We start from the raw sequence: 11,872 nt of genomic DNA, 5'->3' as shown, positions 1-11,872 counted from the left end.
AACCGGTCACCACAGGATCCAGCCAGCTCAGCGGATCCCAGCCGATTCAACCAGCCTGAATATTGGGTTTATTTGCATATTGTCATTTGGGTTTATTTGCATATTGTCATTTTAGGACCTTTTTGGAATTGTTTTATTTGTAGGGATTTATTTGTTATTTTGTGACCCTATATATATGGGTTCATCCTCATGTTTAGGGTTTTGATGAATGATGAATAAAAATTAGCCTCCTTGTCTTCTTCTTTCTCCTCCTCGTCTCCTCCTCCTCTTCTTCCCCCTTCTCTTCTTCCCCCTTCCCTCTTCTTCCTGCAGTTGTCATGCATCATATACTACTTCAAGGATTGATTGGTAGCTAAAAGGTACAAGCAACAATTAGATATTGATTATTTTAAGGTGTTTGCTCTTGTCGCATATAATACGTATGGCTTTTCTCTTACTGCTATAATTGTTGGAAAATATTTCAAATGGATGTGAAATTTACTTTCTTGAATGGCATGATAGAAGATGAAGTTTATGTTGAACAACTCTCAAATTTTATGAAGAAAGGGGAAGAAAATAAAATTTATAAGTTGAAAAAGGCTTTATATAAATAGAAGCAAGCACTAATAGCATCGTACATGCGCATCGGCACAATTTCTTTTTTATTGAGCATAAATTTAGTAGTATCCTTATGAGCATATTCTTTTATGTTAAATCTAATTTGCAAGGTAATATTGTTATTATATGTTTATACATGGGTAACTTGATTTATACCGGCAATAATTTGAAGTTGATTACAGAAATTGGGGAGGCTATGATTGCTTGATTTGAGATGATAGATAAAGGTTTGATGTTCTATTTTCTTAGCATTGAGATGGCTCAAACAGATGGTGGCATTATTCACTTTGCAAAAGAAGTATGCTCGTGATATTTCGAAGAGACTCAAGATGAAATCCAGTAGAAGAAAAATTTAAGCCGGTAAAAGATGGCATAGGTGTTGGTGGATCTTATGAATTTTAAAAGATTGGTAGGAAGTTTGACGTATTTGACTTCCACTAGGCCTGATATGACATATGGTATTGAAATTATAAACAGATTCATAAAGACTCCACATCAATTCCACTTGCAAGTAGCAAAATGTATTTTAAGATATATAAAAGATACACAAAGTGATGGCATTTTTTATTCATGCTAACAGTGTGGAACTTGTTGGATATGAAAATAGTGATATTGAAAAGCAAAAAAGTATATGTTTCAAAAATATTTTCTTGGTCATCAAAAAAAGCAACCATTGCTGAAACGGAGTATATTATAGCAACAAATAGTGTTGCTCAAGCAGTTTGGTTGCATAGAATACTTGAAGAGTTGCAATATCATCAAGGCACACCTAGAAATATTTTGTTGTGATGACAAGTCCGTAATTACATTGACAAAAAATCCAATGATTCATAATTGTAGCAAACATATTGATATCAAGTTTCATTAAATTCAAGTTTGTGAAGGAAAAGAAAATTATGGTTGAATTTTGTTTATTTGAAGATGAAATAGCTGATATTTTTATAAAGCCATTAAAAGTAGATGTTTTTCTGAAGCTTAAGGAGATGATTGGTATGATCAAATTTGCAGAACTTGGTTTGAGGAAGGCAATGTAAGAGTTAGTAAACCGAGTTTAAAAAGGTATTATTTTGTTTTTTATTGGTTGCTATGACACTTTTTCTAGAACCGATCCCTAAGCATGGATTGTAGCTTAAATAACAACAAAACAACAGAAACTAATACAAGAATCTGCTCAGGCCGGATGTCAAAAACAACAATTAGATGGAGCCATCATCACATCTAATTGACCGACTGTTGCAAATTCCATCTTACACTTCTGAAACTTGTAAATCAATTTTCCTCCATATGGAAAAACATAGAAGACAACCTACAAAAGCATGCCTCATGGTTTTGACTTACAATTTTTATGTTCAAAGATTACTTGCATCAAGATTGTTACCATATATACTAAGGCCTCATCCAACTGACTCATCCCTGACAAAAACAAGGCTCATATCCTACTTATAAGCACCAAATCATACTTCAAGCACCAGCCATAACAACAAAGGACACGTCTTCGTTGGCCAAACAAGGTTAATAAAAAATAAAAGAATGTACTGCTCTGTTAGTCAAATGCTACAATTAGTTTAATCTAACAAAAAATAAGTAGAACTAAATAACAATAAAAATTCAAATGCTCGCATAACATGAAGACAGCTTATGTAAACTATGGCTGATCTATATCTAGGACAAATAATAAACTAGTACGTAAGAGCAGGCATCCAACACAATGATTTAGTAGAAATATTGACTTGATAGAGATCGTTCCATTTACGCCCTTCCATTAATTGCATTGATCCGTCCATTTGATCTAGAATCACGACCCCTTCCTTGGTTTTGACCCCTCCCACGACCACGACCTGTAACCAGACGGCTCCACAAGTTAAAGATACTAACATTACATTAAAAAAAAGGGTAACAATTTGTTGCTCTTATATTAGTTTCAAGTGTGAGTAGTTTTTTAGAATCCAAGCTCTAAAAAACTCATGCCAATTAGGGACATGATGGTATAATAGGAGTTACCACACTATGATCTGAGACCCAACCAAGATACACAGGACAAGGACTGGCCTTTCGAGTAATGGACAAGGGGCATGGTTACAAATTGAGGAAAACCAATGAAATACCTCTGCCTTGATTGACAACTGGAGCTTCATTATCATAGCTGTGGTCTTGCTGGTAGTCATTCCAACCACCATAGCCTCCTCTGCCACGGCCTCGGAAGCCACGACCCCTACCACGGGTCCAGCCACCTCTGCCATATCCATGCCCCCAGCTGTCCCATCCTCCATCACCATAATCTGCTGCCATGGTGCCATTTCCTACGGATAGATCCCAAACCATTAGTGCCTTACATATTAACAAAAAATGTGTGAAAATTTAGGTCTGACAAGGCAGGTTGAAGCATAATGACACACCTCTAGCCCTTCCCCTGCCACGACCCCCACGACCTCTGCCTCGACCACCAGGTGAGCCTTCTAGAATGCAAATAAATTGTCAAGAAATATGAGCATATAAACATCCAAACAAACAAGTTGGAGACACATACCTCCGTCATAGTCAAATTCAGCCAGTGGTTTCACCAGATCCTTGGGTAAAGGAGGTTGATATCTGTGGAAAGGAATGGACTATTAAGTAAACTACGGCATAATTCATAAAGGAAATCTAAACTATGGGATCACCTAACTTCAACAAGATTAACAAGCTTTGCTGGCAGCTGAATGAAAGTGAACACAAGAGGAGTAAAACTTTAAGTTTGCATCAATACTACTTTTAAATTGTAGACCAAATTTTATGAATCAGTTATATATGTTTAGAAGTTTATGAACGGGTTCATCTTGCCATCCAACATGGTGAGTGGATTGTTTGAACACCCTCAATTTGGATAATTCATGTACTTCGGATTAGAGATCCAAGAATAGATGATGTATATAAACTGTAAACAAGATTAATACATCTACAGGAATTTAGAATGGCAAATCATCTCAGACATCAATTATGCTTGCTGTTTAGCATCAGATTTACAATTTCAAGAATTTATATAAATTAGCTGTACAAGATAGTACACATTTGCAATGATAAAAACCATCGTGTGACATCGGCAACAATTGCAGGTGATGTAGGAGTACTGACAACATTGTGGGAAGTTCATATATTGCTACTAAAGGACAACTTTTTGTCATTTCCATGACCTTCAGATAAGAGAGCGAATGGGGGAGGGTGTGAGGGGCTACATATTGCTAGACATTGTGATAAAGCAACAGGTGTTGGAATGAATAGTATATAGGCTTCTTGGGATAACAAAATTGCACAGTATGCATAGCATGTATAGTATAGTACGGACGAGCACCCTGCTAGTCTCCCCTTTTAGATTGCCTAGAATGCAAATCATACAACTTCAGAGGCCTTATTACCATCTTAAATATTTTTGTTAGTCCTTAAGGCATGTGGCATTCACTAGCAAGTAATAAGAACATCACATAGAGAAGAATGAGATGAATGAAGCCACATTGAAGAATTAGAAAGTTCACCACAACAATCTATACCAGTATACACTTTTAATACCACATGCTTTTTCCAATTCCAAGTTGATAAACATCGTGTGCTTGATTTGTTTCTTCCCTCCAAATATATACCAGCGGTCACTTTTAATACAACATGGTTTTTCGCATTCCAAGTTGATAAAATCATGTGTTTAATTTGTTCCTTGCCTCTCTTTATCACACGTTGCATGAGCAAGAAAAAACAAAGCATCCAATATTCATCTTTCTTGACAAAAAAGAATTAGTTCTTCATATTGATGTCATTTATCTTCATACGATGGTTGCCATTTTCCCTGGTCTTTCTTTTTGAAATTATTGATTAGCAATTAAAAATGAAACTTACCTATTAATTGCATCCTAATAAAATTACACCTAGATTCATGACATTTGGCCTTATGATAAACTACATAAACTATCAAGAAGAAAGAGTGAGATCCAATAACCATTAACATAGTCTAATTGTTGCATCCAAAGACACTGAAATTATAGCAGAAATATAATCATTATTCTTTGGAAACTATTCAACTCTAGAAAGTAAGCTCCATCCTCTCTTTATTGTCATCAATCAAAAAATTAAAAAAACAAATCAGCCATAGCAATAAAAGGTACATATAGCCTTACATTAGACTAGGAATAAGGCAACTTATATGGAGTACAAATTAAAAGGAAAATTAATGCAGGATGGCAGACAAATATTAAGAATTAAACAATGAGAACAGTGCTAGCAATTTTCCAAGTGCTAAATCCAAAGAAGGAAAAAGGGAAAATCTCTGTTTGAGCACTCCATATCCCAATTTAATTATTTTCAATATGAATTAATGTGCTTTCGAGCATATACCAAATCATTTCATGCAATTCACATATACTATGGACCTATATGCATCAATAGCTCATGCCCTTACAATTCTATAGTCATCCACAAACTGTCCCAACTTGAAGAGATTCCAACGCATGCAAAATACCATCATAGAAGCTTCCAGGACTAATTTTAGCCATGAATCTTATGTGCTTGATATTTTTTAATGAAATCGTGAATTGCTTGATTCAAACTAACAATCTTCAGAATACAAGCATTATTTGCTTTTGCTGAATGGTCGTAGCACTTTGTTATGACATGCAGCCCGATACCCTCTTTTAGCAATTTGGTTCCAAGTTATGAAATTTTCAATATACATCATCTTATTAAACACAATGCCTACACTTGGCTTTTCAGTAGAGAACCATTTAATGAAATCTTAGGAATGAATAGGACATTTCTTCAAAATTTTAAAAGTGCACCTACTTATGCAACCACTAGGATATAGAGAGAAAAAAAGAGGTAATAGGTTCAGAATTCCTACTCACCCAACTGAGGACTTGTCAAGCTCCTTCTTAGACAGAGTTATTGTGATCATAGATACATGCCTAGTGGTTTCAAGCCTGCAAAAGGAAAACTCCAATTAGACTCGATATAAGATTGTTGGCATATGAGCTACACATCTGATCACCACTACATATGTTTTTAAACATGTCTAATTGCAATATATAGTCTTCAATTTACAACAGCAAGTATGCTCTTACGGGAGTAGGCCTTCTTCTAAAGGCTCCCATGTATCAGTTATGTCTGTAGATCCAATAGAGGTATTCTGATGAAGACCAACAACTCTTCTCTGCATAAGCATGAAACAACAATAAGATTTAGGGCAATGACTAGTAAGTCCAACACTTCTTTTAGCTATGAAGAACCTATTAAGGACATATCAATTTGATAACAGATATGGATGCATGAAGATTTAGCATAAATTTTCGAAAGAGTAAAGAGAATATTAAAAAAAAACTGTATATTATACGGAAGTACCTTTATTAGCTCCACAACCATGACAGTTTTGTTGATAGCCCTTCCCATGGCCTTAAAGACAATTTCATTTGAACCTTTCTCCTTCAAAATTAAAACACAAGCATCAGCTAACAAAGCAAACACCTGAATCAAAAAGAAATTGTTCTGCAAGGATATATTTTGAAAACAAACCACAAGAAAACTCAGACAACAGTGATGAACCTTATTAATGTAAAATAATGTTATTTTATTTTCTTAAAAAACTTTGGTAGGTGGTAACAACCATTCCAGCATTCCTGTTAGTTGCCACACCTGTAATTTTTGACTTCTGGATTTTATTGCCCATTTAATTTCCAATAATGCCCTGCCTCATGTCAGTGTTTTAAAAAACAGAAGACCCGCCCAAGTCTACTCATCACACACAAGCATTTATGGGTCAGCTCATATTAAAGCCAAAAAATATCCAAAATCCATTAGACCCAATGAACCAGATGGTTCAACCATTCAAACCATCCAGTCAAACCAGGTTTGGCTTGGGCAGGTCAATTGTTTATGAAAAAAATAAAAGGAAAAACATTCCTTTTGGAGTCCTTCCTCTCTATCTCTCTGTTTAGAGTGAAGCATGAGAATCAAGCTATATCGTTGGAAGCATGAGGTAGGGCAATGTCAAGAAAAATAGAGGCACTGGAGGAGGGGCTACATATATGGAAATAGCCAAGTGAGGGCTCTTCTTCCTTTCTTCTTCCACTTTAATATGTCACAGCTAGGTTGATGTATAATAGATTTGGGATGGAGGAACTTCCTCTTACTCCACAAGGCTCAAATTTGAAGTGATGACGCTGGATCTATCTCCCTGTGTGTGTGTGTGTGAGAGAGAGAGAGACAGGTGGAGCAGACTTTAATCCTCATGTTAGATTACGATTGAACCATTGATCTGAGACACAGCCATTGGTACAGATCCATCTATGACAGTGGTTCCAAAAACTGCCTCATGCATCATAAAACAAGATCCAATTGTGCAGCGCAAATATCATATAGGTGTACCATGACTTTAAACTAGAACTCATTTTTTTAGGCAGTGGGCACACAAGTGGGAAAGTTCCAGACCATATACTAAAAATTACAATAATACAAGCATTAAATCAAACTAATCATACTATGTTCACTATAAAATCTGCACATAATTGTGCTTTCATCTTCCATATAAGCATACATCTATTTGCATTTTTAATACCAATATCACACGATTTATCACTTCTCATACAATAACCCGATAGGTTGTTAAATATACAACTTAAGTGCCCACTTTCTTTATTGGTATGGAAAACCTTATACAGCTTAAGTCTTATTTGGTCATTAATTTAGTTTTGTACAACCTACAAAAGTGTTGATTGTACAGAGTATAACAAATTCTAAAACATACGTTAGGATTCTTTGATGCAAGTATATATGAGATTTCCATGGGGATAAAATGCAATTATTTAATGATTGAAACGCAATACTCATTGACACGTGTGATCTTTTTCTTTCACTTTGAACGATCTTTCATGCATCAAGTTGTTATATGTGAGGCAGATTGAGTTTCCTGAATCTTTCAAACAATAGTCAAGTTTTACAAAAATGGAATAATGGTTCTACAAGCTTGGTGATAAAAAGAGAAAAATATTGAAATAGAGAGATGAAATATCCAATTAGAACCTAACGAATTAGTTGAAGACATAATAAAAAAATACGGCATAATCAACAAAATAAAGGCAATAGTGACTCAGGCAATCAAATACTCCAGTAAACTTCACTTTGCCATGATTTTTGCATACGAATAAACCTTTTTCCTTCACAAATTAGTAACAATCCATAAACTACCAGTGCATGAATGGTTCAGGGAGTAATGTTGAATATCTTCATTGTAATAGAAAAGTATCGAGAAAAATTTCTTTTCTTAAAGAAAAGTTCGATGTGATCAAACAATGCTTGAAAAGATCATTCCAAGAAAAGGAGGAAAAAAAGATCACAACAGAGAAGCAAAACAGAACTTCGATACCTTCCTGTTAATAAATTTGTGAATTTTGAGATTGTCTTTCTGTGCTAATACAACATCCAAAAGAATGGTGGTAATATTAAAAATTTATAAATTTATGAATTACATGCTTACAGTTCCCAAAGCAATGTCAAGCACCAAGAGTCACGTACACTACAGACATGCAATGCAGTTAGCCAAGATCATATTTTGAACTTCCAGTCAAAGTCATCATCCAACATTTGGATCATAAAAAATAACCTCTAGTAGAACAATTGAAAGAGTGATGAGATACATATACCAATACCCTTCTTTTGTATCAGAACACAAATATACCTGAATCAGGCTCGTGGCGTAGGTGATGTAGTTTCGCATCCTACCCTGAGTCGTAATGCGGATCTCATTTTGGTTTATAGGGGTTTCCTCCCTCGGTTTCTCCACCCTCTGGTAACGATCCATCTTCTCGCCCACAAAGAGAACAAAAAAAAAACAGCAAATTTTTACGCCATTAAAAATTTAAAAACTTTCACAAGAAAAAACAAATCCATTGCCCTCAGAAATTACAAAACGAAAAAAGAAAAAGAAAGCAGCAGTGATTATCCAATCCAAGAAAAACAATCTTCCAAGAACTTAAAGGAAAAAAAAAAGGCAAAAAATCTGCAGAAAGAAACCCTAAAAGTAAGAAATATTAGGATTGGTGCCCGAAGACGAGACAACAAGAAGAGGAAAGAAACAGGAAAAGGAGATCCGTTCGACTCCAGACACCGGCGAGGGTTTCTCTCAATGCAAGTGGGATCAAACTAAAAATCCGGAGCGAAAAAAGATCGAAAGAGGAAAAAAGATATCTTTGAGGGTTGTCGTTCTTACTGTTAGTTTTTGCTCTCCCCGCCCTCTTCTACGGCTCGTTTCTTCTTTTCCGCCCTGAAACCCCTCCCTGCAACCGCCCTCCAATATAAACCCGCGTTGCGCGGCGAACCGGTCTCACCGCTAGGGTTAACCGAAAGGACTCTTATAGCCCCATCATTAATCCAAATTACCATCATGTCACGAATTATTGCAGCCGGTTGATTGAGATCCATGAACGGACAACGTATGCGAGTTTTGTGATGTAGAAAAAGGTGACTCGGCGTCAGAAGATTCGCGCTAGAACGCATAAAGTGCGTTTCAAAAATTCAAACCGAGGGAAGGAAAAGCGGTAGTGCCAGAACCATGGCAGTAGGTTAGATCTCAAAAATTATTTTACGTGGCAGCAGCAATCTCATCCGTCAATCCTATCTATAAGCGATTCGTTTTGAGCAAATTTAATTTTAACAAAAATAAATTTAAATGATAAATGGACCAATATATTTAAATCTATTTGTTAAATAAGTCTGGTCCGGTTTTAGATTTTTGACCTCTTTAATCCATTTAAATCGCTTAATAATTGAATCAGGTTTAATACAACCCATTTAATCCATTTAAAACTTATTTGACTTATTTAAAATCTGTTTAACCCATTTCTATCCTATTTAACCCAATTTGTTTAGCATGTTTGACCTATTTAAGATTATTTAATCAGTTTTTTTAAACTTGTTTAACTCATTTGATTTTATTGGATCTGTTTAATAAGTAGAATATAAATCGTGTTGGGTTATCTATTTGATAAATAGGCCGGATTCAGAATTGAATTTTTGACCAATTTAATAAATAGACCAGATTCAAGTTATTGAATTTTTAATCTAATCTGCATCTGACTTAATCCGTATCCAACCTAACCCAATCCCATTGCCACCTCTAATTTTAAGGTACACACCTCAACAAGCCCAAATCTAGTCCATATGTCTATGACAAGGTGTTCCATTTGAAGGTTTAGCTTGTGTTGTTAATAAAGATAAAAGAAGTATTCTGCAAGAAATTATGGAAACTTGCCTAATTTTAGGCTTTAATAATATCAAATTATTACGAGCAAGAATCGCAGCATTTCTACGTAAATATACTCGAAGCTCTAGAATGGTCATTGCATATATGAGATTCTATTAATAGAGTGATCTTTTTTTACCACAAAAAAAAGGAAATAACAAGGTATGCCAAAAAGGAGGAGGAAACTTAATACTCAATTCTTTCTTTGACCGGATTTTAACATATCTTTTGATCATTATCATTTAATTTTTAATCCTGCACACTTTTATGCAGGATTTGCAGACATTTACACTTATATTGTGCACATTTATGCTAGTTCTTATAGACAATTATATCCTCCCTATATATAGATATACTATCCTTTTATATAGTTATATTATCTCTGTACACACATATCTATGCATATACAGTTATTTGTAACTGTGCATATTGGAGAATAAGTGTATGTAGCTGTTAGAGACTAGGAATCAATGAGAATTTGAAACTTGGAGAAGGGTTTTAAAGTCCCAATCAATAGAAACTAATAGTTTTATTCAGGTCGATGAAAGGACCGGCTAAAAGTTATATTCATATCAACCACCACAAGGGTCTGCTCAAGCTGTGGCTTAAACAAGTTTGCAGGACATTGATCATCAATACTATAGGTTGAGAACTGCAGCGACATGGTTTGCTAATCGCTTATCAGGCAAGCACGTTCCCTTCCGTAAGTGCCAAGGCATTAAACTTCTTCATCAGACTATTCATCTAATACATGCCCATCAAGCAAGAGATAGGCCGAGGGACTCGCGCTTTAGGGAACATTGCAGGGATGGAAAGCATAAAAATCAAAGACATTCCAAGGCACTCTCAGCCACCAGAGAAAGAGGATATGAGAAGGTCAAGCACTCGCAGACAAAAAAATCTCTGTGGTCTTGTACAAGAAAACCAAAGCCTACCAAATTGTCACTAACAGGACCATCAAAGCTCATCTTTTTCTAAGTTAGTGGAAACCTTCAAGAGAAGAATCGGAAGCAAAGCAAGGACACGATGTGTGAAACATCTCCCAATATTCAAATCTTAAGACCATCGACAAATTTTCACTGCCATCCAACTAAGAAATTTGTAACTGAATCAGCTAATGAAAAAGTCATCATCTACGCCAGCAGGACCTCGCGCTAATGGTTGGCACCCCCCTTCCTAAGATTAGCTCCTGAGAAAGATTTAGGATTCAAGCACATTACCACTAAGTTATCCATGCTAACAATTCACGAAGTTTTTAATTGCTTCACTTCTAAAAAAAGCCATTTGGTAAAAGCAGGCTTTTCTGCCACCAAGGTGGTAGCCTAGTGGTTTTGAACAGCAATTCTAACCACAAGGTCCCAAGTTCGAATCGCCGCGGCGACGATTAAATTGTGGACCGGAGCTCACTACTTTGGCCACTGTTTGGACTTGTGGTGTAGGACCGCTCTTGAACCGCTAGTAGCCGGGATGATGCCGGATGTGACGTACTCACACGTGAGACTCGAGCCAGAGCTTAGAGAAGTAGCTAAGCTGGGCCCACGGGTAGGGAGGGTATAAGTAAAACCGGTCGGGATGCCCAACACACGGCTATTTCTACCCGCATCGAATATTCTCCTGACGGAACGAGGGCCCAGTGGGGGCTGCTACGCGGGGATGGGCTTGTCCCTTCCTCCCCCCTACCCTTTTTTTCAGCAAAAAAAAAAAAAAGTAGGCTTTTCTTTCTCATCCCTTCTCGTAGTTGATGAAAATGTGTGATGGTTTACTTTCAGCATTTTGACATTTAAACATGAAGGATAGGAGACAAAATGCCAATGAACTGCTACATCCACAGGATGCTCACCACAACATTTTTTCTGAGAATAACCTCGACAAAACATTAGTTTGTAAATTTGAAGTTGTACAAAGAAAGAACTAGAATAATTTTTAGGCGGTACTGCAAATAACACTTGCCAATAAAAAGGTAGGGAAAGCCCATCCATCTCGTCTCACTGTTGAAGGGCTACATCTAGCCATGCATCTTTT

The 11,872-nt window shown here is 36.1% G+C and overlaps 1 protein-coding gene across 2 annotated transcripts; it reads right to left on the bottom strand.

Moving 5' to 3' along the window:
• Window positions 1–2,072: 2,072 nt before the first annotated feature.
• On the bottom strand, window positions 2,073–8,913 carry LOC103721147 (uncharacterized). 2 transcript variants are annotated; one of them, XM_008811218.6, is made up of 9 exons: window positions 8,819–8,913; window positions 8,288–8,410; window positions 5,956–6,036; window positions 5,679–5,767; window positions 5,463–5,537; window positions 3,125–3,186; window positions 2,994–3,053; window positions 2,703–2,897; window positions 2,073–2,435 (listed from the first exon to the last, which is right to left on the bottom strand). In XM_008811218.6, exons 2-9 carry the CDS (start codon window positions 8,408–8,410, stop codon window positions 2,347–2,349), a joined length of 774 nt encoding a protein of 257 aa, XP_008809440.2. In that variant the 5' UTR covers window positions 8,819–8,913; the 3' UTR covers window positions 2,073–2,346. The 2 variants fall into 2 exon arrangements, with proteins under 2 accessions (XP_008809440.2, XP_008809441.2); XM_008811219.6 differs by having other exon boundaries at window positions 2,994–3,050; window positions 8,819–8,892.
• Window positions 8,914–11,872: the final 2,959 nt, after the last annotated feature.

The sequence above is a fragment of the Phoenix dactylifera genome, chromosome 3 (genome assembly GCF_051530095.1).
Source record: "Phoenix dactylifera cultivar Ajwa chromosome 3, Ajwa_hap1_PhDact_Kaust_v1.1, whole genome shotgun sequence".
Taxonomy (NCBI): domain Eukaryota; kingdom Viridiplantae; phylum Streptophyta; class Magnoliopsida; order Arecales; family Arecaceae; genus Phoenix; species Phoenix dactylifera.
This window is presented reverse-complemented; position numbering and strand designations above follow the sequence as displayed.

Excerpts from the sequence above, each read along its gene's own strand:
- LOC103721147 (XM_008811218.6), bottom strand. The coding sequence starts at position 8,410 with ATGGATCGTTACCAGAGGGTGGAGAAACCGAGGGAGGAAACCCCTATA. Across the intron at positions 3,187-5,462 it reads CTTGACAAGTCCTCAGTTGG|ATATCAACCTCCTTTACCCA; the intron begins GTGAGTAGGAAT and ends TCCTTTCCACAG. Across the intron at positions 2,436-2,702 it reads AGTTGTCAATCAAGGCAGAG|GTCGTGGTCGTGGGAGGGGT; the intron begins GTATTTCATTGG and ends GTCTGGTTACAG.